Here is a 27140-nt window from a genome sequence, read left to right as displayed (position 1 = left end):
AGCCCATGTACTCCATCTCTGCAGAGTGGGGTGTGTGAGGACAGGGATCACCAAGAGAGGGATGGTGCTGCGAGCGGCTGCTGCTGTGTCTGAAGGAGCTTTCCTTCAGGCTGGTGAGTGTCGCTCTCTTAAAGGAGCAGTGCATGGTCTCTCACTCCCCCAGCTCACACACGCGCTCTCTTTCACACTCACTCCCCAACACATACTTATATTGTTGTTACTTGTTGGTACTTCCTGTAACGCATATATGTTCTCTGTAATTTTATTTGTTCAAAGTGCTGTTTGTTTTAGTTTTTTGACTGGTCTGTGCATTTTATAATTTTATTTCTCTCTTATGCTTACATTTAATTCTTTGAGTAGTGAGTTCTAAAATGCCTAAGCTGTCCTGGCTGGAGTAATTATCATTATTACTTTTATTATCATATTTTGCTTTGTCATTCATTATTTAAAGTGGTGCAATCAAATAATAGTATCCTTCTAGAATGTAACTTTAGCTTTTACTAACCTTAGCAGTTTTAATGTTAAAAATCATTAGCTAAAACACAACTTTAGACACTGGATAGATGAAGGTTGCTTATTTTCAAATTGTATTTTTAGTTATCTGTAAAATAACTTAAAATTTTGCATGAAAATAAATGCAGTTCCAACTATGATACCAATGGCAATGATGGAATCAAATGTTAGTGAGTCACATACATGACTGTGATCGGTAAACATAAATGCCAAAATAATTAGAAAAATTCCCTTTCTTAATAAAAGAGGAAAAACCCTTAATCACATATGTTAAAATTGTTTTTAGTGAAAAACAGTTGACTAAAATAGAGTAGATCATGGCAGTAACACAGATTTTAAGCAGATTTTATTTATTTTTATGTATTTCTAATAAAGATAGTGTACAAAGTATCAAATGTGTGTTTCTGATATCTGTGTTAAAGCTCTAGCACTGATACCTCAAGATTTGGGATTGGGAATATTTTGCTGTAGTATCTCCTTATTGTTCTAATTTTGCACATAAACTTTAAACATGGCTTTCACTGGAGTTTGTATATATTTTTTCTTTATATAACAATTAGATACAGGTTTCAGAGTAGCAGCGGTGTTAGTCTGTATCCGCAAAAAGAACAGGAGTACTTGTGGCACCTTAGAGACTAACAAATTTATTAGAGCATAAGCTTTCGTGGACTACAGCCCACTTCTTCGGCTGCATTGTATTTTTCAGCTAATTCCCCCATGGGCTCTGGCAAGATACAGCCCCCATGTGACAGCACAAAGCCCGCCTTGAGCCACATGCTGAGCATCAGGTACCACAAGCCACAGCAGCAGTGCAGAAAGGTGGCAATACACCATATACCAGGCCACCCTTACTTCTGCAGCCGCTGCAAAGTGGTTATTACGGAAGTATTTTGCAATTTCAAGAATATTAGCCTTTATTTCTGGAACACTGAGTCCTTTGGCTAGGAGGTGCATCAAATGAGCACTGCAATCATATGTTGTTAGCTTGTGTCAAAGTTAGACTCAGGACTCATAGTTTGTAAAATTTGCATAGGGCACAATATGCATATCCTGCTTCCTTAACTCTTATCGATCTAAGGCTAATGCTTCACCAATTGCCCTTAAGTGGGGCAATTCATTAAGCAGTTAATGTCTGCTTTCCTGCCCCCTGGCTTGCAGCATTTCTACTTAAAGGTACATACAGCATTCTTTAATTCATTCTATTTCTTTAATATAATTCATTTCACTTCCATAATCCCTCCTTTTGGTCAAGCTTACGCAAAGACCAACAATTACTGGGTTCCACATATTAATCGTTCTTTATCTCTTCGTTCATCAGTGATATTTCAAAATCATCATATTAGCACTCTGTTTTGAGGCAGTCACTTGGATGGCATACCTTACACAATTCTGGATACAACAGGAGATTAGCTGAAAAATACAAAAATCATTAAGATTTCAAACGAGATAGTCAGGGCCCCCTGAAACAACCAGTTTCCTATGCCAGAGAAATTGAACAGGTTACTTAGCCACTTCCATAAAGAACTCGGCTCTTCATGGGGAAGATATGCGATTTGTTCTAAGTGACTAGCACGATCTATTACCTCATGTGTGTTCATACCTGACTACACCAAACATTCTTTTCCAATGAGAGCACAGGTCCCTCTGGCCGCCAGCACAATGTCCAATGCCTGACGGTTTTGGAGGGCCATCTGTCAGATCGCCCGTTTCTTTGGCCAGGGTTTTTTAAATTCTCTCCGATTTCATTTGCCGTTATTTTAACTACTGCTTGTAACCTCAGGAGCCTTTTTGCGTGGTGTTGAAAGATTGTATTGTTTTCACTAAGGTTACTGTAGGGGGAACATGAAATTTGTTTTTTTCTGTTTGATCGTCACGTCAAGAAAAAAATCATATCCCTATACCCAGCCCACCACTTTTTAGTTTTATTCGAATAATCCCAAACACCATTGGCCACAATATGCTGAAGGCAACGGCTTTTTCCCAGATCCAGCCCTGTCCATTACACACCCAACACCAATGACCTTTTCTCTCCACCACACTTATCCATTTAGATACATTTATTTCCACTGTTTCCCAAGTGTCATTATTATTCCATGTTTTGTTAAACGGACGAGATCCTCCAGTGAGGTCTGGGGAATTAAGTGGGATTGCCAGGACAGGAACACCAGCTTGAGGGTGGGCTGGGATGTGGCTGCAGACCCAGCAATTAGAAATATTAAGGGTCTGAGCTATCCACACTTGCTTCTGGATAAAATAATTGTCATTGTGGACTCCCCAGACCTTAAGACACCAGCAGCGGAGGAACAGGCGCCACCAGAGGCGCATGTTGGAGGCAAGGCCCTTCTGATTCTGACAACTTCAACTGAGGGAACTGCAGTCATGGTTTTACATCCACCAGGCAGCAGGTGCTAGGCTCACTACTGCTTCTTTGTGGGCCTTGCTTTAGGTCCTCGTCTGCTTCTGGCAACCCTTACGAGAGCATAGATGGTAAGGTGTTGCAGGCTGTTGCTCTACGTCGTCTTCTGGAGTCAAAATTGACTCTGCGTCATCCTGAGGTGGTGATTGGTTTGCTGGGGGTGGTGCCTTCTTACACTGCAAAGCATGTATCCACACTGTGATGCCAGACAGTTTAACAGACATCTGGATAGTAAGCAGTACCTGATGATTCTTTGATGTCCTTTAAGTCTCTTTACTTCTTCTTCCTTGACTCTGGCTATAACAATGGCCTTCACACCTTATCTTTTCCTGATGCATACATTCCTTATTCACACAGATTGAGAATACAAACAGTAGTATTTTATATCGAGCAAAAAGGCATTGGAAATTAAACCTTGCTAAGTTTTACAATCAATAACCAAGACAATTTACATTGAGACTCTGGCCTTCAATGTTCCTCTAATCTACTTAACATAGACACAATAGAGAATCCTATTTCTTACTTACTAAACCTTAAAACAAAGAAACGTATATTTAACTAGAGGCCAACTTTGTAAGACATATAGGAAACCACAGCAGACATTATAACTTAATCTGAAACAAAAGGGTGACCATAATCAGTCATAAGGATTGTTCTGGTCTGTTATTCCTTTCTGCTATTCAAAAAGGGTGGCTGACAGGATGAAATCAAATCATACATTAATTTTTATAAAAAGAAGAACAGGAGTACTTGTGGCACCTTAGAGACTAACAAATTTATTAGAGCATAAGCTTTCGTGGACTACAGCCCACTTCTTCGGATGCTTATAGAATATATTCCATTCTATAAGCATCCGAAGAAGTGGGCTGTAGTCCACGAAAGCTTATGCTCTAATAAATTTGTTAGTCTCTAAGGTGCCACAAGTACTCCTGTTCTTCTTTTTGCGGATACAGACTAACACGGCTGCTACTCTGAAACCTGTCATTAATTTTTATGCGACATTATAAAATCCTGCTCCTACATATCCCCCTTTTGACACTAAGATTATTAATCTCCAGTGTCACTTCTTATTTAGTTTGCGTAATAGAAAATATGGGAGGTGATTTGGGCCTATGGCTCTAGCTTTGCTTACATTTTTTTTATCCAACAGCCCATTTCAAACATTACAATTAAACACATACAATTTAAAACTAAAAACAATTAAGGTTAGTAACATTAGTATGCCAGTAGTTGTGGGAGACCATTCAGAAAATATATTATACCAATGGTAAGCTATTATGTCTTTCTGCAGTGGCAATTCTTAACATGTTCCCATTTGCATGTATAATATGAATGGGTCGGTTTCCCACATTGCCTTTTTGTTTGTTTTAGGAACTATGTTACCTTTTTACCTTTTGTAAACACAGTATTTACATTACATTTACATTTGTCTATTGGAAGGTTGCTAACACTTCCATTCTTTTAAAACACTTTTCCCCCAAGAATTATACAGTTTTTTTGCTGTAAGATGGCTACCTTTACATCTGCCAACTCTGCCCACATATCTACACCAGCAACACCATCACAGGACCTAACCAGATCAGCTACAACATCACCGGCCCATTCACCTGCACGTCCACCAATGTTATATATGCCATCATATGCCAGCAATGCCCCTCTGCTATGTACATTGGCCAAACTGGACAGTCACTACGCAGGAGGATAAATGGACACAAGTCAGATATCAGGAATGGCAATATACAAAAACCTGTAGGAGAACACTTCAACCTCCCTGGCCACACAATAGCAGATTTAAAGATAGCCATCTTACAGCAAAAAAACTTCAGGACCAGACTCCAAAGAGAAACTGCTGAACTCCAGTTCATTTGCAAATTTGACACCATCAGATCAGGATTAAACAAAGACTGTGAATGGCTATCCAACTACAGAAGCCGTTTCTCCTCCCTTGGTGTTCACACCTCAACTGCTAGCAGAGCACCTCACCCTCCCTGATTGAACTAACCTCGTTATCTCCATACTGATTTATACCTGCCTCTGGAGATTTCCATTACTTGCATCTGAAGAAGTGAGGTTCTTACCCATGAAAGTTTATGCTCCCAATACTTCTGTTAGTCTTAAAGGTGCCACAGGACCCTCTGTTGCTTTTTACAGATTCAGACTAACACGGCTACCCCTCTGATACTTTATCAGTTAGGTAATTTGCATCAACACAGGCTTGGCTTTTGGATTCAAAGCCATCAGCAGAGCTCAGAGACTCTGTCTTAAAAGGAACACAATTACCTTTTACCAGAGTTTTGATTACTTTTAACTCTTGCTTCCAAAACACACACAGAGCTGAAAAAGAAAACACAGTCTATTGTGGCTGCTTTGGAGCCCTAATAGGATTTTAATTAAGTAGCATGTTTCGTTTGCATTTCTTTTACCCCCTCTATAATATACACTGCACACGTCTGCACATTCCTTCTATACTTTAACTTTTAAAACAGTAGCCATATTAATTTTTACATAAGGTGTAACTGTTTCTTTTGTTCTTAGAGTTTTATGTACCCTTATCAAAGTGACAGTTTGATTACACAGAGCCATTTTAAGACTCAGTGTTTCTAACATTAGTTCTTTTTGTTTTGTGCACCTCACCCCGGCTGTTGCTTCAGAGGGGCACTGTCTCTTTATTCTTTTACCACAGCTTTCATCTGCTATTTTGTTACAGAAACAAACAAAAAATAATCCAGAATCTCTCCCTATTCTTCTGATTTTGACTGCCCTGCTGCAGTCATGACTTGGTCTTTATTTGAAAACATTTAAGTTTTGTAAAGAATCAAGTTACCCCTTAAGGGTTAAATACCAAATCTCAAAGCCAACCAACACTTGATTACCTGTGTCTGGCAAAAAGGTCTGTCAGTTTTGCAACTTTGAATTAAAGAGTCAAATGGATTTTTAGTGGCATTATAAACAAAACAAAACCAATTTATCTTAAACCTACAAAACAGGAGTTTTACAAACCTCACATATTCCCACAGACAGATGGATACATACACATTTTCTTTTACTTAACATCCCTTTTACACTGCTTTGTTTTTACATAGCTGTACATAGATTACATTACCTTTATACATTTGGGGCAGGTAAGTTCCAATAGAAACCCCCCCCCCCCCCCCCCCATGTTCTTTTAGCAAATTTGACTCAATTGTCCATAGTCAAATGATTTTAATTAGATAGTCTCTTTACCTGGATTATTTACAGACATTCTTTTGGAAAAGGGCCCATTTTTCCTTCAGAATGGCTGCAAAGAAACCAAGAATTCTTTTAACAAGGTCCTTTTTAACAGTTTTACAAGGTTTAACTGCTTAATTCTTTTCAGCCTCTGTAGAGTTAACTTTTCACTCTTTCCTTAAATCACGTTTATTTCCCAAAATGACACCTTTATCAACTCAGATTTCACCATTTTAAGTATTGTTCCAGGGGTTCGTGCTTGCACTTACTCCTGACACTATGCCCTTAGGGCTTTCAACCTGTTTGTCAGTTTCTTTATCTGTTGCTTGTCTGGGCCCGATCCTGCTTTTTCCAATGAACTGTTTTTGTGAGTGATATTGTGGTCATTTCACAATTTTGAAAGAAATGTTTAAGGAAAGGGACCAGGAAGGGAGTTGAGGAACCCACCCTCCTTGCTGAATTGGTAGTGGAACACTAAAGAATCAGTTTCTGAGGCAGACAATGAAGGGGAACAGAACAGGGGGCTTTTTGTCCTTTTTACAATGAGATGGGAATATGGAGGGGGTTGGGATCGATCTGGGGTTGTTGGGGTTTTTTTTCGGAGAACTGGGTAAAGGGAAGCGCTCGGTCTGGTGGTGGGAGAGGAGGCTTTTAATAAAGCTTTTAACTTATTATTTGAATATTTGAGAGAGATTGGCCGAGTTTGTCTTTTAAGATGTCCACTCACTCATTCCTTGTTCCAAGATTTTAACAGTGGCCACTGAGTTTTGGGATCTCCCTGAGTTAGCCTAGACCATTTTTCCAGAAATTTACAGGAGTCCGGACCCTTCCTAAAACTGAGCCGGCGTTCCTTTAGGGAACTGTCCCAACTTAGACGTCTGGTTACCAATACAGGAGGACTTTACACACACCAATCACACAGAAGGAAATTCGGGTTTGTCAGAGCGATGCCCGGTGCAACACACACAAGGAGCCCACAGGCTACTGCCTCAATCGCCCTTGCTTTCACACCAAGGGTTTTACCCAAGGTGAGGTGCAGCTGCGATTGTGCAGATTTCACTCACTCAGACCGCGGGGACAGGAACCCCTTGGTTGGCCGATCCCCGGATGGAGATGGCTCCCAGACTCAAACACTCCACAGGAGGACGGATAGACACAGAGACAGGACAGTCCTCAGTCCAGACAAAACACAGAAATAATTACCTGACCAGATTCCTGATGTCAGATCCCAGGATCTCTACCAGAACAGAGTTGGAATCAACAGGTTCGATGGCGTAGACCTCACTGTGGTCGTGCGCCCTTCCGTTCAGGAGGAGGACCGCTCGGGCCAAATGCCCAGGTGACTGCTGCCACGGTCATCCTACAAAAATTGGTCAGGAATCACATGGCCCCAGTGAAGACGGTTGCCATCTCAGTGGGACCTCCAAATTGTCAAAGATAGACTCAGGACTCATAGTTTGTCAGGCCACTCTGTTTTATTAGCACAGCACTCTGCTAATACATTCAGATAATGTGAGCCCCCATGCAAGATTCAAACAGTCTTAATTATACAGATAAAAGGGTGCGAACTAAACAAAGGGACAGAGAGAGCAAAATTGTAAAATTTGCATAGGGCACAATATGCATATCCTGCTTCCTTATTAACTCTTATCGATCTAAGGCTAATGCTTCACCAATTGCCCTTAAGTGGGGCAATTCATTAAGCAGTTAATGTCTGCTTTCCTGCCCCCTGGCTTACAGCATTTCTCATTTCTACTTAAAGGTACATACAGCATTCTTTAATTCATTCTATTTCTTTAATATAATTCATTTCACTTTCACACTTGGGACTCTTCTAAATTTCTTCTCATCTTGGATACATTTGCAGCATTGTCTGTAACCAAGCTGCACACTAGACATTTGAATTTTTTTCACAGTTTATCATTTTTACTGCTACTTCTTGTAAGTATTCTGCTGTGTGTGCATTTCCTGATGTATCAATTGTTTCTGTAGGGAAGACATTCCCTTCTTCTGTTGTCACACAAGCACATACAACAGGATCATTGTGGACATGGCTCCACTCATCAAGACTCAGGTTAACAATTTCACCCTCTAGACCTTTTGCACACTGCTCAGTTTCTCTTTCATACACTTTATCCAACAATTTATCTGGGATAGCTCATTGGTTTGAGCATTGGCTTGCTAAACCCGGGGTTATGAGTTTAATCCTTGAGGTGGACCATTTAGGGATCTGGGGCAAAAATCTATCTGGGGATTGGTTCTGATTTGAGCAGGGGGTTGGACTACATGACCTCCTGAGTTCCTTTCCAACCCTGTGATATTCTGTCATTCTATGACATCTGCTCTGTTGGGTGGACTGTATCCTGGTCTTAATGACTGAACCATGTTAATGAAGTGTGGGTTCTCAATCATTCGGAAAGGAGAGTTTGTTGCATAAACAAACCAGGCAATTTTTTCATCAATTACCTCTTTTTTTAGTCTGCTGGTTCTTACACAAATTTCTCTGTGTTTCTGGATGATGGAGATTTTTTTTCCGTTTTGCTACAAGTGATATACTATGGTTATGTGACATATATGATGTGACTGAAACACTATCATTGGCAGATAACTCAAACTATAGAAAATGGTGATATTGAAGGTGGATAGTCTTCAGAATCCTGTATGTTGAGGATGGATTGTCCTAAACAAAATAAGTCAATGCAGTTATTTAATTATTATTACCATACTGCTCATTTAGTAGTACTCATTTCATTCACTGACACTCAGCACTCCTTTAAAGGTGAAATTGTAAAAGGAAGATCTGCCTATTTCAGCTATTTATTTTTTATCACAACTGCATCTAAAATGATAGTACCATAGAGTAGCAACTATATTTTTTGCTCAAACATGAGAATTCAAAAATAGCCCAGAAGGAAGACAGGCAGTCCTTAAGAAAGAAGTATGAAATAAAAAAGTTTACGAACCTGAAGATCCTGCATGTTCAGACATGTTCCTTTCATCATCTTCAACGCAGCTTCCTCCTGAGAAGGAACGCTTCTCATGATGTTGTTTCATTTGGGCAACCAGGTCTTGCATTTCTTTGTTGCACTGTTTGCATTTTGCACACATGCCTGTCTTACCCACAGCTAGAGGAACTTCATTAAAATATTCCCAAACTGGGTCTCTTTTGTGGCCTGCTGCCATTATAGGTTTTCCCTTCTAGTGAGAAAATAGTATGGTAGATCTCAAATCAATGAAGGCTACACTTAGACTTCTGGAATATGCTGCTCAAACAGTTTCACTTTTGTAATGTAAGATCAGTTTTTCATGTTCTTCTGCTTGGCTTGGTTTATCAGAAAGTAATTTATCTGTACACTCATATTACCATTCCTATCCACAACCACTACACATTCCTGCATCGCTTTGTCTAAAACCATACCAACTCAGTTTCTCTTATTCAACGTCCATAGTATAGTAGTTTATAGCCTTCCTCAATATCTTTTGTCTTCAAGAGACATTCCACTTGGTCTCTTGAAAGCAGGAAATCTGTATTCTCTTTTTCATCAATGTCTGCACCAGCTCTGTACTTTTTTCCAGTTAATGTCCCAATGTTCAGGAAATCAGTCTTATTTTCTGGACTCTCTTCTTTGACCACATCCATCAGGAATGATGCAGTAGCCTTTTCGGTAGCAGAAGGTGGTTCACTTCAGAGGAAAGCCCTAGTCATATAGGGCATATAAAGGACTCATTTCATGGATTTATTTGGGGTTCCAAGCCCCAAACATTTTGTAAGCTGGTTGTGTTCCATACTTACTGGTCTCTCTTTACTGTGCTCCAGGATTGGGAATTTGGAACACAGTGTTTTTTCCCCTAATTGGCTTTCATCTTCATCCAACCCCCTCTTTATCTGAGGCCTTGTCTATACTCTGGGGATAAGTTGACCTAAGTTATGCAACTCCAACTACGTGAATAACGTAGTTTAGGTTGACTTACTGCAGTGTCTGCACTGGGTTGACAGGAGAAACTCTCCCGTCGTCTTACCTTACGCTTCTCATTCTGGTGGAGTACTGGAGTCGATGGGAGAGTGATCTGCGGCCGATTTAGCGGGTCTTCACTAGACCCGCTAAATCAACCCCCGGTGCATCGATCGCCTCAGCGTCAATCCCTGGTAAGTGTAGACATACCCTAAAGGCTTTGGGTTTCTTTGGATAAATGCTTGCACCGTGCTTGCCAAAAAACCTAGCTCCTCCATTGAAGAGAGTCAGAGTCCAGCAGATCATACATTGTGGGCTTATATGAGAAACTTTAACACAAAGAAAGTGAAAAATGTCTTCTAGGAAGTGGTAACAACTCTTTGATGGGGATGCAAATACTTTGGGTGGTTCTGCAAGTGCTGATCTTGGAGGGTAAACAAAATACCTTCTGTGTGTGTTAGTTTGATGCTTGTGAAAGTGAGAAACGAACAGCCCAGGCATGACATTTGTGTCTATAAGAGTTTGCATATTCAAGTCTGCCTCTGCACCTCAATCCTTACCTGTACCCGAGCTTCTCATTGTAGTATTTATTTGCTGTCCTAATCATGCTTTCTTGGGTGAATTGCTGAGCCATGGTAATATATAGCCCTATTCTTTAGCACTTCCATTTCATGCTTCACAGTGTGCTCTGGCACTTTATTACATACAAAATATATATAACAAAATACTCGAAGTTCTGACAGCCTGATAACAATGTCAAGGGTTATTCAGTTGAACTTGAATGGTCAAAGTAGTTGGCCTTAGCTGCTATTCAGTTAAAGTTCAGCTGACAAGTTATCTTTCTTTTATCTTCATATTTTATTTGTGAGGCGGCAGGCCCCACCCCATGTCTGAGCCCAGCACTTTCATACCCCTTCCGACTCTGATCAGAGGCTGTGCCAAGGCGGCGGCCCTCACTTCCCAAAAGCAGTGATCAAGAAGGTTGGATCGGACTGAGTAGGTATGGTAAGGTGGACATTCAAATAACATCATAGAAGTTGAGGATGGAAGACTGATTAGGTCATCTATCAGTTCTGTTCCCAGTGCAGGGTTGTTTTCTACAGTGTATTCTCTGCTGTTGTGCTTTGTCTAGAACAGTTTTAAATATCTCAAGTGATATTGCTTCCAGTGCTTCCCCAAGGGGTCATTCCACCATCTAATAGAGATCTTTACAATTAATAGAATCCCATTAGAAAGTTTTTCTAGTGTCCAGCCTAAACCTGCTCTTCCTAATCACCTTTTCCTTGTATCACCCTAACGTGTAACCATTTCTCAAGATCTTTTCAAATACTAGAAGTTATCATGTCCCTTCCTCCTCCTCTGTCCGTTTAGCAGATGTTCAGCCAAGCTAGATGTATACACACCCCTCCCTTCTTATCTGAGTGCTTTTCCTCTGGGTGAACAGCACTCCCACTGTGTAGTGCAGCTAGTGCAACAACCAGCTGTTTCCTCAGGCCGTTGGAAAAGCAAGCAGTCTCCTTCTAGGCTGCCCAGCCTCTCCCAACTCACCAGTATGCACTAAAAAGAGATACGGGTTTTAACTTTCCTTGGAGCACTCCCTGGTAGTAGTTGACTTTTCTAGAGAACTTATCACCAGAGCACCTGAGTGCTTTTTTGGTGGGGTATCTATTTTAGGTGTTTTTTTAAGACTAACACATCTTCACTAAATTATGCTAAAGATTTAGTGTTTTCCAGTTCAAAGCTAGGACTTTACCTACTGCGTCATGGTAATGTGGTGTCTGGCACAGTATGTAAAACAGCTTTTAAAACATCCTTATTGTTTGTTTGGTAAACCACTCAAGTGAATGTCCAGTGAATGATACTGTTTAAAGGACAATTTTTCTGTACACACCTGCAGATTTTTTCATGAATGTTTTTCTAAAAGATTCTCTGATAGAATGTTTGTAGGCAGAAGATGCATTTCAGGAGAGTCCATTGCCAATTCTGTATTTTTCAGACTGTATTTTATGTTCTCGGGCCACCTGTATTTTAAATATCTGAATTTTGTAATTTGAAATTGATAACTACCATACTAGTTATCAACAACTACTACTACTACCTCTTGTATTTAGCATCATGTTTCCTCTCAGATCCTTTCCCAATGAATTCAGTGCTTAGGACAAGGTACCCTTTCAACCAACATTCTCATCATCCGCATAGCAGATACACAGAGGTAATAGCAGTGAAAGTTTGTCCACATTTCCAACCCCTCTGCTTTGACTCTGTTTGAAAGAGACCATCTCTGTGGGCAAGAGAGTAGTTCAGTTTTCATGTCCATTCTCTCTGCTTAGACTAATAAGGGCCAACTGTGATGATGGTTTTTATGATGCGGCCAGTGGGAGTTAGAGACAAAGATCACCAACTCACTTCCTAAACCACCAGACAGCCTCATGTGGAAAAAACCTCTGCTGACCTTGGCTGGATTTCACTGACAGCCAAGAGGTGGCAGAATGTATTCTGTTCTCCAACCCTTTCACGCATCAGTCACCAGAAAAACTATTTATACTGTAACTGCCTGTTAGTCTGTGACAGTGAACAGACCATTTGGCATGTTCTGGAAGAGGGCCTTTTGCCATAACACACCCCTCTCCCACAGCCTCCTAGGGGAAGTCCTATCCAGCAAGACAATGGCATAGGGCCCTGGGATGGAATCCTAGCAGGGGTTTCAAAGTCCCATCTAAGAGGGCCTCACTGATATGAGGTACTGGCAGTCAGCTTGTAGAAGGGCTAGGCTAGTTGCATGTGAGAGAGAAATTTGTTTTCTAGAATTAGGGAGAGAGCACTCTGCCGACAGAAGAGCTACACTACTTATATTGGTTGCTTTTTGTACATGTTGGAGTTGAAGGGTTTAAGCTGCATGAAGAAGGGACTGATGGTTTGTGTTGTTTTTTGATTGCACGATTTCTCCTTCCCCTTCCCTGACTTTTACAAAATAAACCTGAAACACCACAGAAGATTTTATTCTGCTTAACCTGTGACTCTTGATTTATTCACCGTAATGTTTCCTTTTCTGAGTGATGGGTGAGCGTGGGCTTATGACTATGGCACTGCTAATTCCTTGTCTAGTGATTTTTATGCATTCATTGCTTGTGCTGGAAGTTGCATTCAAAAATAGTTCTTAGAGTAAATGGCTTAATCTTAAGAAAAGGTACAATGAAAACAATTGTTATAAATTTCCCTCTTGCTACTTTAGTAACTGACTTGAAGGAACTTTCTTTTCTCTAGGGTAAGGCATAATTTGGCCTTCATTTGGCTTTACCTCAGGGTTGGTCAGGAGCAGTCTGCCTCTTAAGGCACTTCTGAAGTACTACAGGTGAAGAATCTAATTATTTCTAGAGTTGGAAAGCTCTCATAACAGTAATTGGGTAAGACCTTTTGTGCGACAGCCCTATCACTTGAGTCATTCAAAACAAGATTGGACAAATCACTTCAACATACAGGATCAACCAGTCCTGCAGTAGGAGGGGGTTGCACGAGATAATCTAATAGGTGATCTCACTCATTGATTATTTGTAGTTAGTTTGGGAAATATCTTTCAGCATTGGTTTCCTGAGATATTTAAGCTCAGGTTGTGTTTGCATTTTTTCTTCTATGCAGGTCATCTGGATCCAGGTTTCCTAGCAAGTGAGAGAACCTCTTCTGGCAATGCACAGATCAATGAAGAAATTAATATTGCCTCTTCTGACAGTGAAGTAGAGATCGTGGGAGTTCAAGAACATGCAAGGTACTTATATTTTTTGCTTTATATTTTAATTTTGAATTCTTCATTTTATCCAAACTCTTAAATAGCCAAAATAAATGAAAAAGGAAAATGCTGACTGACTTCTGATGTTACAGTTCTTCAGACATGGCCCGTGCCAAACATGCGAAATATATATTGTTTTATTTAGGTTCTTATATTCTACCTATCATTGTGATATCAGAGTGGCCTATCTTTTTTAGCCTATTCATGTTTTCAGATGTACACAGATTAAGCATGTGCTTTCTATATCAAATATATTGATGATACTGATGTCACATGTTTAATCCATGTACAACTGAACACACTAATAGGCTTACAAAAAATAGGTGTTTTAAGGGCTTCCACCGTGTATGTACACAGTGCCCTTAAAAATGTGCGCTTACTGCATTTCAGTATTGAAATGGTTTCTTGGATATTTGATTTAATTTCCCATTTTAAGAACATTGACCATTAAATACTTGCATGGTCAATGTGATAAATGTCAGGATGCTCACTATGACACTGCACTTCATAGTCACCATAGTGGTGATATTATGATATGGTTATAATATAATTATGATGCATCTTGTACAAAATGTCAGGTGAGGGGTTAATGGAAAAGTTTTGGTTGCTGAATATGATTATCCTATTTGTATGCATGTACCATTTTTGTATCTGGAGTTGACTGTGCATCTGTATTTCAAATGTGTTTGCTCCTGGGTAACACCCCGAAAGTTTGGTTACATCCAGTCTAGCTAGCACTTTGTGAAGGGGCTATCCAAGGTAATGGCTCATCAGCGAAGACAGTGGGCCATGGGAAAAGTTTGGCCTCACCTGATAAGCTTTCCTGTGAATGCTTCAGCCAAAATATAGGTAATATAGGCTGCCATTACTCATCCAAGCATGCAAGGGCATGTGACTAAATCATCTGATACTGAACTTCATCTCATTGCTTGTACTTTTTCACAAATTGTGCTTTGGGGCTTGGCTTGAAACAAAAGTTCCCTCCACATGGAAGAAGCTATAAAAGGGGAAGGTGACATGACCACTAGGCCTCCCTCGCCCTACAAGACAACATCTGGAAACACCTGAGGAACAAAGACTGAACTGGGGAAGGGGGGGTCCCAGGCGGGAAAGAAGGAAGCCTGCCTGTGTATGGAAGCTTGGTGGACTGTTTGTACAATTTAACAGGGTGAGATTCAAATCCTATCCAGTATAGACAACTTAGACTGCATTTTTGTTTTATTTCTTATGGTACTCTACTGTACGTTATTACTTATAATCACTTAAATCTATCTTTTGGTAGTTAATAAATTTGTTTTATATTTTTACCTAAAACAGTGTGTGTTGCTTGAAGTGCTTGGGGAATCTCAGGAATGGGGACTGGTGCATTGTCTTCTCCACATCGAGGGAGGGTGGTATTCTTTATTGGTCAGGCTTTTGACCAGGGCAAGACAGTACAGCTCTGGGGTCCTAGGCTGTGGAGCTGGGCTGGGGAGGTTACTGACTGTTGTAGCCTCTCTATTGTTAATTCATGAATGGCCAAGGAGAAGCATTTGTGTAACTGCAGCTGGGTTGTCCCTGCCTGTGTAAGTGTCTGTGTAAGTGCAAGTCCTGCAGAGGACTGTAGCTTGTCACAGCATCAGTGTGACAGGGAGCCCAGGCTGGTGAGACAGAGGGCTCAGTGATATCCCAGTTCCAGGTTGCTCCCCAGGGGGCCTATCACACCCACTATAGCTTAAGAATTAGCCAATATGTTTTTACGAGTCGTAATTTTATTTCAGCACATTTCATGTGCTCAACCTGAGATGAGAATTGGGGACCAAAATCCTAATAGGTGGCAGTCCCACCTTGTTTTAATTTATAATCTTTAAGCGTTACATATTTCTTTCCTTGAATGCCTTCCCATATCTATCTTTGGACCCAGTAATCTTTGGAAGTAATTAACAGATTGAGGCCCACATAGAGACTTTCCTATATTCTGGGAAGCTAAATTGGGAAAACAAATCAGTCGTTATTGTCCACACAAAGCTACGTTTGGAACATGCATAGCTCTGATGTTGGGGGTGGGGAGGTAGAGTCCTGGCTCCACCTACTCTTCACCCTCTTTGCTCCTTCACCACTTATGTGCTGGTGAGAGGAGGGACGTATGAAGTATGCAGTACCCAAAATCTCAGGCCTTTGTAGTCATGCAGGAGGCCTTACTCGGTCTGACGCCATCGGACCGAGGCATAACCTAGCCCTGTGGGATTCGGGGGACGACAACAGATAGACGGATGACATTTTGTGTTCAGGTTAAGCCTTATCTTATGGAATATTGATAATTCTTTTAAAGACGATCTCACTTGGAATACATCAGGCGTTTTTAAACTGGGGGTCGGGACCGCTCAGGGGGTCATGAGGTGGTTACCTGGGGGGTCGTGAGCGGTCAACCTCGGCCCCAAACCCCGCTTTGCCTCCAGCATTTATAATGGTGTTAAATATATGTAAGTGTTTTTAATTTATAAGGGAGGTCACACTCAGAGGTTTGCTATGTGAAAGGGGTCACCAGTAAAAAAAAAACTTGAGAGCCATTGGAATACACGGTTTCTATATACTGCAGATCTACTATTTAGAAGACCTTTCTCCTCAATTGTAAATTAAATTTATTTGTCCTCCACTACTAGTTTGTGTAAATGCTAACACGAATTACATTCATGTTTCATCCCTTTCTCTTTTTTTAACTTTCTAAGTTGTTTGCCTCAGTAATAGTTAAAATGCAAACCTTTCTAAATTCAATACACAATTGCTAGTGAAAGTTAGTTTTAGTGGACATAGGCTTGCTAATGTGGAAGTATTTCCTGCACTTCAGAAAGGAAGGAGAGAGGATGTTGTTTTTCCAGCACGTTTTTCTTAAGTCATCCTCAGCTGTGTTTTCCTTTGTGCTTATAACTATTTTGCCATCTTTGGGGAGACCATCTCTCATCAGTTCTGGTTGAAACTTGCACCTTTTGGTTATTTGTTTCCTATTTAGAATTTTATTTCTCTTGCAGGTCTAGGCTTGCAGTTATGAAGTATTGATGGGCTTCTGGCAGGGTTGTCATGTTGAAAAGGTTTTAGGTTTTTGATCAGTATTTTTTTTTGCATGCTTAGTTTGTATGATTGGATTCAGTTCTGTTGTTCGCACTATATTTCTTTGCTCCATACGCTGTAGTGTTGCTGGATTGATGTGGGCTGTGAAACTTGAATTTGTCTTTCATTTGTGGTGGTTTAGATTCTAGTGATTTGATTACATTTTTCATCTTTAGAAACTATTTGGCATTTACTTAGAGCACTGATTCCTTTTGGTAGCTATGTGGTGTTTTTTGTTTAGTTTTGTTGAATGGATTTCCTACCATGCATGTATTTAAAAAATAAATCCTCTGTTTCTCCTTTTCTGTTTTGGTTTTGTTTTATTTCATGATGTATTCACCTTGTGCTCAGGTTGTGAAGCATGTTTCCTGAGCTAATGTTTGATTGAACCTTCTGCAGTTGGCTGTGTGATTTGTTCAAGGATATGAATTTTTGTTAGGAATCATTTCCATGTAGTAATCTATAGCTAGATTTTTGTCATCTTCAGGGTGAAAAGTTACCTTTAGTTTTGCATAGGTCCCAAAGGCCAGTCCACATTGGCGCTTAAGTCAATGTAAGGTACGTTGCTCTGGAGTGTGAAAAAATCACACACACCCTGAGCAGTGTAGCTTGCATCGACCTAACACAGTGTCTACACCAGGGGTCAGCAACCTTTCAGAAGTGGTGTGCCAAATCTTCATTTATTCACTCTAATGTAAGGTTTTGCGTGCCAGTAATACATTTTAACGTTTTTAGAAGGCCTCTTTCTACAAGTCTATAATATATAACTAAACTATTGTATGTAAAGTAAATAAGGTTTTTAAAATATTTAAGAAGCTTCATTTAAAATTAAATTAAAATGCAGAGCCCCCCGGACCGGTGGCCAGGACCCGGGCAGTGTGAGTGCCAGTGAAAATCAGCTCGCGTGCCACCTTCGGCACGAGTGCCATTGGTTGCCTACCCCTGGTCTACACCATGCTGTGTCAATGTGAGATGCTCTCCTGTTGACTTACCTTCCGCCTCTCAGGGAGGTGAAGTACTGAAGTTGACAGGAGAGCCCTCTCCCATTGACTCATTGCGTCTTCACCAGACCCACTAAATTGACACCGCTGGCATCAATTGCAGCAGCACCGATTTAGCACGCAGTATAGACAAGCCCAAAGAGATTGTCATTTTACACTGGAACGATGCACCGTAACTATTACGTTCTTGCAGACTCGAGCATCATGAGATACTTCTGCTTTGGCCACTGTCTTGTCTTGTTAATTATTATTATTAAAGGCATTTATTAAAAAATATATATATTCTAGATTTAGCTAGAGCTCTGAACTTCTTATAACGAACCTTTAGTAGATATATAGAACTCCAAAAGATTTGAGAAAACTGATGGAAAAGCCACCTTGAACTTTAAATTTAAGGTTAAATAGCAGGTCGCAGGCAGAATAGGAAACATGAATGCAGTACTTTTAAAGAGCAGTAAAAGAAACATTAAAAAAATCAGCTTGGACAAGGAAGATTTTCATCAAATAGAATTAGAAAAATCTCAGTCTCCCATCACAGAGAAATGCAGGGAATGTAACCTGAATAGATCTGGGAAAATTCATCTATCTTTCATCATACAGAATTTAAAAATATAAATTTGGAACACAGGAAGTGGTTTGAAAGATTTACTAGCGCTTATTTTAAGAAGGTTATCAGTGGCAAGAGATGCGACAATCCTAAATCAGTGCCAGTAAAAACTTTTTTACCACTCCATTTTGTAGCAAAATACATCTGTATATTTTTGCTTTGCTTTGTTTTGTTTCTTCCTAAATATTACCAGGTACTTCTATTGCTGTCTGTCAGTAATGCAGTATAACAATTAGAAGTATGTTGTAAGGTAACATATTTATGCCTCAGTTTAACAAAGCACTCAAGCATGCGCTTAACTTCAAGCCCATGCTGAAATCCCATTGACTTTAATCATTACAAGCTTAATTGTTTTGCTAAATTAGTGCCTTACATTTGGACAGTTACAGTATCCATATTTTCACATATATGCAGGTTGTCTTGAGTTAATAATGTAGCCTGATCTATAGATTATGAATAAGAATTCCCAGTTATCACCTTAAGGTTAGACAGGTTCTTGTCCCAAGATCAAGCCCCATATTATTAAAATTAAAACACTCTTTGCTTCCTTCACATGGTACAAACACTGGAGCTTGCGAGTCTGCATGTAATTGGCCAGATGCTTCCCTGAACAAACTGTTGGGACATCAAGACTGCTGCATTGTAGCTGTAAGATAGCTATTAATCCTACAGTAATAGGATGGTGGTTTGCTCAATGAACTGAATTTTAATCTGGGTTCTGCCAGCCTGGCCACGTTGCCTGACAAACTCCAAATCAAAATTGTGTGTATATATGTGTGTGTGTGTGTATATATCAATTAGTTAAAATTAAATTATTCATTGAGACAAACATACCTATCTTTGACTGATTTCTGCAAAGATTGAACCATCCCAACTGTCATATAGGGACACACTCATCGTAATTAAATTTTAATTCTAATACTGAAATAGTGTGGTACCACAAAGAAAAATGTTTTACTGATGATAATTTTATTATTTACACCTTTGCATGCAAAAAGATTGTCGTTGCAATAAAAACAAAAGTATGAAAAATCATAACCCAGTCACTTGACACAAAACATAAAAATTAATCCAAACAAGTAATCCCAACATACCACAAACCATACCACCAATGGATTAAATATTGCTGTTCAGAGCAGGTCCAGGAAACCTAAAGGTTGAAATGTATTAATTGTCCTGGGTTTACAACCTTGGTTTGTCTATAAAATAAGTTTAATGATTTAGTCAGGAGATTGCTTTTCTTTAGTCTTTAGATCCTAGATTAAAACAGAAATGGGAGAAAAAGAAAAATATTAACACATGCTTTATTTAGGAAATATAAAGGGAAAATTGCAATTGGATAAATTCAACATTTTATTTTTGTGAATTAGGACCTATAATAATAAGCATGATTTATATTGTAGTAGCAAAGTTTTCTACCTGTCGCTTGTGAGAGACTTTGATAGTTCCTTAAAAGAATAGTTCATGTGTGAAGCAGAAAGATATGTTGCTGACTTCCTTTACCATGTTGGATAAGTCTGAAATTGCAACTAACTTGATACCTATTTTTGGAATAATAATGCACATCCGATCAGTTAACTTAGGAATATACCCAATACAAACACGCAAGTAACAAAACGGTATAAATACTTAATGCTTTTGACTATGACTATTCCCTAAAGGTGTTACCTCACTCCTTTTTATACTTTTTCTCATAGAGGATAGGTCCATCAATGGATATTAGCCAGGATGGACAGGGATGGTGTCCCTAGCCTCTGTTTGCCAGAAGTTGGGAATGGGCGACAGGATGGATCACTTGATGATTACCTGTTCTGTTCATTCCCTTTGGTGCACCTGGCATTGGCCACTGTTGGAAGACAGGGAACTGGGCTAGATGGACCTTTGATCTGAACCAGTACGGCCTTTCTTATGCACTGCTTCCCCCACCACTTACAGGTTAGAGGAGTAGTAAACAGAGTTTGCTTTACCTTGTACATGCACATTTAGACAAGGTTATGTTTAATATGTCTAAAGGATGCTGAACCTTATCTCTTAATTTATGGGATATATATTTTAAAAAAAATTTATATATAAGATGTTTTATGGATCCCTACTTTTTAATATTCTGCCAAATTCAAGTTAGAAGCAATTTTCTTTTCCTGCTTCCCCTTTTCCTCCCAAGCACAGAGTGCAGAAGTACTTCCCCTTTCAGCAACATGTTAGTTGCTGGTCAAAGCCTAAGTGATTTAGCTGCTGAGAGTTACTTAGAAATTACAAGTTAAAGGCACAGAGCCTGTTGTCTTGGTTGATTACAGGGTATGGGCTAAATGCATAGTTACAAGGTCTCTAAGACTAAGCTTTCGGTACTTTCTGGTAAGTCAGGGTTTTTCCCTTGTTCCTTTGATACTTCTTATTCAACCATTCCTTTATATTGCTGTTTAATTTAGTCTCCTGGGATTTTAACACTCTGCTTTGGTGGAAGTTGGATTTATACTTATAGCTGTGCTTACAGTCTTGTTGCTTCTCATTTCTCCATTTGAGTCATTACCCACTGACAAGCATTAGTTATGTTACATTAGACATATGATCATATGAACAAACCCACAAGTTAGTGTGATGAAAAATTAGCCTATGTTGCATTCGTATGAAACCTCCTCCATAATCTTTAATATGTTTATATGCTATGTTTTGGTCAACCACAACCGGACTTCTGAGCTGACTCTACTACACTTACCTCCAACTCCTACTTCAAACAAGCTCAATTAAATCTGACTAGCTAGCTTCATTCTAACTCTGCACAATAAGCACTTAGCACTGTACATATGTAGAAGCGACCCTCCTTAAATAATTAACCCCTTAACCGGTTTCAACAATTACTTGAACAAGTCTCAAGAAAAGCGGAGGGGATGGGGGTTCTGCTCCCTCTCTCTTCCCTCGATGGCTAATGTGCTCTTAGCTGATCGAAAGGTAATTACCCAGTCGGGACCTACAGAGCAGCAAGGGGGAGGCTGCTGATAGGTGGATCTGGGCTCAGCCCGGGAGAGCTGAGGGGACTAAAATAAGGTATCCCGGACCGTACAAGTTCTGAGCCCCTGCGTCCTCTTGGCACCACCTCAAAGTGTGGGTCATTGGGCTAAATGCAACTGCCATTGTAACTCTTATAGGTACCTCAAAATTACAACCAGTTTACAAGCCCCCTTAACATGTATAAAGGAATCCCCTCCTTGCATGATTCTAAACCCCAGTGACTAGTCAATATTACCCAGTGAGGAGTGCAATCAGGCTGATGTCCCGCATCACCCACTTGCAGCTACAATTTCCATGGGCATCTAATGGTGGGAGACAAGTGCTTACCCACGAGTGTCCTACATTGCCTCTGCCTCTGGCATGCCAAGTGAATGTGATGGTCAAGAAATCGTGTGCTCCTCTGTTTGATGTGGGGGTGTGTTACTGCTGTCCTCTAGGAGGGCATACCCTCCCCCCTCTTGCTAAGAAAAGCAGAAATAGTAGAACTAGAAAAGAGGAACAATAGCTGAGGGGGAAAAGAGGAAGTCCTTGGTGAGGTACAATGAGTGTTTTTGACAGGAACCAAATTGTGACTGAGAGTTTTACCTAGATTTTAATTTAGATTTTACCAGAGGTGAGTTTACCTATGCCAGGTAGGGAGATTATAGCTGTATGCCCTTGGGGCCCCTGTTCGGGCACCAATCTGTAGCCTGATGCTATTGATTATGAATAAGAATACCCAGTTATCACCTTAAGGTTAGACAGGTTCTTGTCCCAAGATCAAGCCCCATATTATTAAAATTATTATATAATCGGGAACCCCGATGTGCACAGGTGCAACACTCACACTATAGGAACTCTCTTATATTTACAAATAAATAATCTATTAATACACTTAGCAAAGTCACACACACTCTAACTCCAGTAAGGTAAATTAAAGATAATACAGATAGTACATCTGAACATCCATACTCACACCATCCCTTGCAGAACAGCCTGAAATGCTAGCCATTATCTTCCTTATCACCATCACCTTCCTCATCTTCACCAGTGACCATCATTCTGACCGCTCCCAAGGGCTACATCTCTCTCTCCCCATCCATCTGACCACATGCTGGGATGCCAATTTTATGGTGTTATGCTGACGTTACCATATCTAATGCATATTCAGTAGGAGTTTTTCCCCTCTTCCTTATTTGTATTTCCTCCCTTTAGGTTCTATAGCTTAGTATATTTATGATTTTAACTCATCAGGTAGGACAATTTGTTGCCATGGCACTCTTGCAGTCGGATGTTCTGTCCAAAACCTTCCAGAAGCTGGTGTTAGTTCATGTTTCTATTGTTGGCTGATGTCATTATAGACCCAATCCCCCCCTACTTTCTACTGCCAGTTCCCCAAAACTTATGAGTTACCTAAGTTTATCTGTGCCAAAGTTTGTAGGACTCAATCCTCATGCTAACTGCTGAAGCCAATGTCTTACAAGATACAAGCCTGTAGGTTCCTTGCATTACTGTTGAATATAATAAAGCAGAATATAATACAAAGCAGTGAATATAATACAGGTATGCTGGCCCACTGGGCTACAAAGGAAATAAAGTATAATGGCTTAATTAAAAAAAATTGTACAAAACATAGGTAGATTTCTACTATAATTGCTGTAAGGCACGTATCATCTTCTCTGTTAAAGGGAATCTGGTCTCATATAATTTTTTTTTCCTGTTTTCTTCATGAAGGTTTCTCCTATTGAAAAATTTCCTCTTTAAAAAGACTAACGGTTGTAATTCCCAGCAGAAAAAATACCCAATTTCCCCCCCAATACAATGCAGTTATCTGAACAGTACATGTTACACGTTATGGAGCATATTCTCCCTGTAATATTGGGAGCCATGCATGCATGACTTCCTGGGAGCTTCACTCACTTCTACTGGCAGAATTTGATCCTTTGTATTTCAGTAACTGAGTGCAGGGAAATTTCATTCTAGGCTCTACATGGTTTGTGATTTTGTGAGCTCAAGTTCAAGGGTTTACTGTTCAGTGTGTGTGTGTGTGTGTGTGTGTGTGTATAAAATCTGTAGTACGTCACGTTGGCAGGCCTTCATGGACTCAACAAATGGAAAAGGCACGAGCAAATTTTGAAGAGACGTGTTAATTAGATGCAAATTAACACCTTGAAATATTGCAACTAAGGATCTTGTATGGAGAGTTGACAGTAGTGTTAATGCTTTTGCTCTTTGCTTTGTTGCAGGTGTGCCCATCCTAGGGGAGGTGTGATTCAGAGTGTCTCTTCCTGGAAGCATGGCTCAGGCTCGCAGTACATTAGCACTCGGCAAACACAGTCATGGACAGCAGTGGCCCCCCAGCAGAATTGGTCTTCACCCCCAGAAGTAGTTGATCTCACTTTGGACGAGGATACCAGGCGCAAATATCTACTGTAATGCAATGTCACTGTGGTTTTGCCCCCAATCCCTTCCCCTCTTTATGGCACGGAAGTTCATTGTTTTAGCTTCAGCTTCAGAAGCCCTGTTCTTAGCATTATGGACTTCAGACTCCTGGAGAATTTCCTTTTCCATCAGAATGCAGTGTCCTTTTAATATCGCTTCAAATATTTTACCTTCTCAAAGGAGGATTTTTCCTAGTATGAAAACGTGATAGCACTGAATTTAAATGACACCTACAGTTATGCATTGTGTGTGTTAATCTAAAGGAATAATTGTGCAGATGGATACACGCTCCCATCCTCTCCCACCACTGATATCAAAATGATTTTAATTTACCAGTCAATTGATTTTGTTTGTAGAAGCTAGTGTTTTTGCTGTGTGAGCATTGGAGACAGTGATCTGATCTTGAGAGGTGCTGAGCCCCCCTCCATTGATTTCAGTGGAACTACAAGTGCTCAGCCCTTCTGAAAATTGGACCAACAGTATTAACCCAATTTGATTTGGTTTCTTCACCAGCAGGACTGTCGTTTTATAGAAAGGCCCATACCATGTGCACTGGACAACTTTTTAATTAAAGGTTTGTTGTTTTCTATGTAATTTATAGTTTACATTCGGTTCAGTGCTGTGTCTTCTGTCTTCTTGGCTATGGTGTTTTACTTGTCATTTGCCACAGCATGTTAATTTTTTTTCCAAATAACAATGACTTAATAGCAGCTGATCAGCACAAAAGCATAAGAAAATAGTAATAAAAAGACCCAACCTCCCTGCCCATTTTAAAGGGATCTGAATCCCTTGCATTATAGGTTCCTGCTTTTTTTTAACCATGCCTCTCAATCTTCAATGGGGCTACTCACATGCTTAAAACTGTGAATGTGCTTAAGTACTTTGCAGGATCAGGGCCTACGCTTATCCTTTGGTTTTAAGTAGTTCTGCCCCATTTGCCTGTTCTTAGGTCATGTTTTCTATCCTTGTGTTTGAACCTCTCTTAGGGTCTGATCCTGCAAACACTTACCTACCAAACTGGGTGTTTACTAAAGTGAGAGCAATTGGACAAGACACTTTAGTAAGCATTAGTCCCTATAGTAAGTATTGAAGTAGCCCTTAATCACTCACACTGGCTCCTGTTCAAGGTAAAAACCAAAGACTAAACTTCAAAACAAGAGGATGTTCACTTTAAATATCTACTGTGCAATTGAAATGTGTCCTTTTGTATTCAAAATGCTTTTAATGGAATTTTTCTACAGTTCCAACACAGAATTTTTACCAGCTAGGGTTACACAGCAAATAGAAAGGACACCATGAGTCCTGATCTGGTTGATTTGCTGTCAATTTTCAAGAGTGCAGGGTGGCTTCCAAAAATTTGCTGTATGGACAAGAATTTTGCCTTTGGTAGCACAGATTTGTTTAAAAAAAATTGATTCTAGTATTGTTAATAGTAAACAGTTTGCTTTGCTTCAAAAAGTGGAAAGGTTGTGACTGCACTTTAAAGATCAAATAGGTAAAGGATTTATGTTCTGTTTTAAAAGATTCTAAAACATTAAACGGTGATCAGCGTGTTGCATGACCATAACTTCTAAGATGTATTTGGTGCTTCTAGTAATTGGTCTTTGTTTGGGGGTGGGAGGGAGTGTAGTGAATGGAATCCATACTCATTGCAATAGAGAACTGTCCTGTAATATTGGTACACTATATTAATAGTGACTATTGATCTTTTTTTTCCCTAATTGGTTAATTTCATAACTCATCTACCATTTTAGCAGATTAGCACCATGCTGTAGGTTAACTGGGAAAGATGATTTAGTGTGGCTGCTTTTTACTGTTTCATGAAGTTGTCTTTAAAAGATCAGTTTCTAAGAAAGCTACAGGGACCCGTTTGTAGTCCTTCCATTTAAAAAATTGCAAACAGACTTTCTGTTTCTCAGTTTGTATATGATGTGACTTCCATGTATATATAAAAATGACTGCATCCTAACCAAACTTCCTTCAATTGTGCACTGTGTTTGTTTTAAACAAATCATGTATTTTAGTCTGATGCTGGTTTTCTTTTCTTTTATTTAAAACACTACATATTTCTTTTATTCTTGTAACAAATTTTAAAGGGTAGTGATCTAAAAACCACAATCACTGGATAGCTAGGAAGTATTTCTTCTTTTGTTTTGGGGGATTTTTTTTAAGAGAGCAAAAGGCGCCTGGACAATTTTGCTCTTCTCGACAGGAAAGTGAAATGTTAGCCATTGTATGGCTAAAAACCAATGCACTTGGGGCCTGATCCCAAAGCCCACTGAAGGCAATCGGAGGCTTTCCATTGACTTCAGTGGGCACCGTCTTAAGCCCTTTATGGTTCAGCAGTTCTAGTGTTTGAACTTGGAATCTTCTGCAGTGGAGACAAATCATTGCTTAGAATTTAATGTTTAAAATGTGCAACTCTAGTAAAAATTTGGTTCTTCTCGACACTCATTATTTAGTTCTAATTTTCCATCTAGTATTTAATGGTCTTTGGAGGAAAAAAATAATAATAAAAGAGTGTTATATATCTATATATATATATAAATAAATATATATATATTTTTGGTGCAAGATGAGACCTTCTGTTTTTTGAAACAAGTCTGTAGCATAAAGGTTAAACTATTTTAAGACAAAATAAAATAGAGTGTATTATTTAAACAATATTGCCTTGTGTGGGAGTTTTTTTCCACTTTCATTTAATACTGTGAAATTTGAAGTGCCTCCAAAATAAAGCCTTTAAGCTCTGAGAGTGGGTTATATACTTTTAGAATTCAGCACTATTTCCTTTTCTGACATTCAGTTTGATGTCTAGTATGTTAAATATTTTATTTCTTCACCACAAAAGCTTTCCTTTATCCAGCATTTCAAAGACTTGGTCCAGCACAACAATTTTGGATTATAGTACTGATAGGACCTAGGTACACCAGGGATACCAGCAAGACAGGTTTCTACAAACTATTCCTACCATGTGCCTTAAACCTTACTGGCAGGGACCACCCGTAGGGATGAGAATACCATGTCCAATTCAGTCTCAGTCCTGATACTCAAAGCCTTCCATAGGATTCACCCCAGCTACCTGGGGGGGGTCACACCTCCTCCTCTGTGACCACCCATGTCAGCCAAGTTCTATTGGAACCAT

The 27140-nt window shown here is 39.7% G+C and overlaps 1 protein-coding gene across 1 annotated transcript in view; it reads left to right on the top strand.

Moving 5' to 3' along the window:
• Nucleotides 1–26748, top strand: part of ARK2N (arkadia (RNF111) N-terminal like PKA signaling regulator 2N) — a 72126-nt gene extending 45378 nt beyond the window's left edge. The window contains exons 4-5 of the mRNA XM_054031764.1: nucleotides 13729–13855; nucleotides 23803–26748. Coding sequence (XP_053887739.1) covers nucleotides 13729–13855; nucleotides 23803–23992 — 317 coding nt within the window. The 3' untranslated portion in view covers nucleotides 23993–26748. The remainder of the gene's footprint in view (nucleotides 1–13728; nucleotides 13856–23802) is intronic.
• The last annotated feature ends 392 nt before the right edge of the window (nucleotides 26749–27140 follow it).

Source organism: Malaclemys terrapin, chromosome 6, assembly GCF_027887155.1.
Source record: "Malaclemys terrapin pileata isolate rMalTer1 chromosome 6, rMalTer1.hap1, whole genome shotgun sequence".
NCBI classification, from domain to species: Eukaryota; Metazoa; Chordata; order Testudines; family Emydidae; genus Malaclemys; species Malaclemys terrapin.
This window is presented reverse-complemented; position numbering and strand designations above follow the sequence as displayed.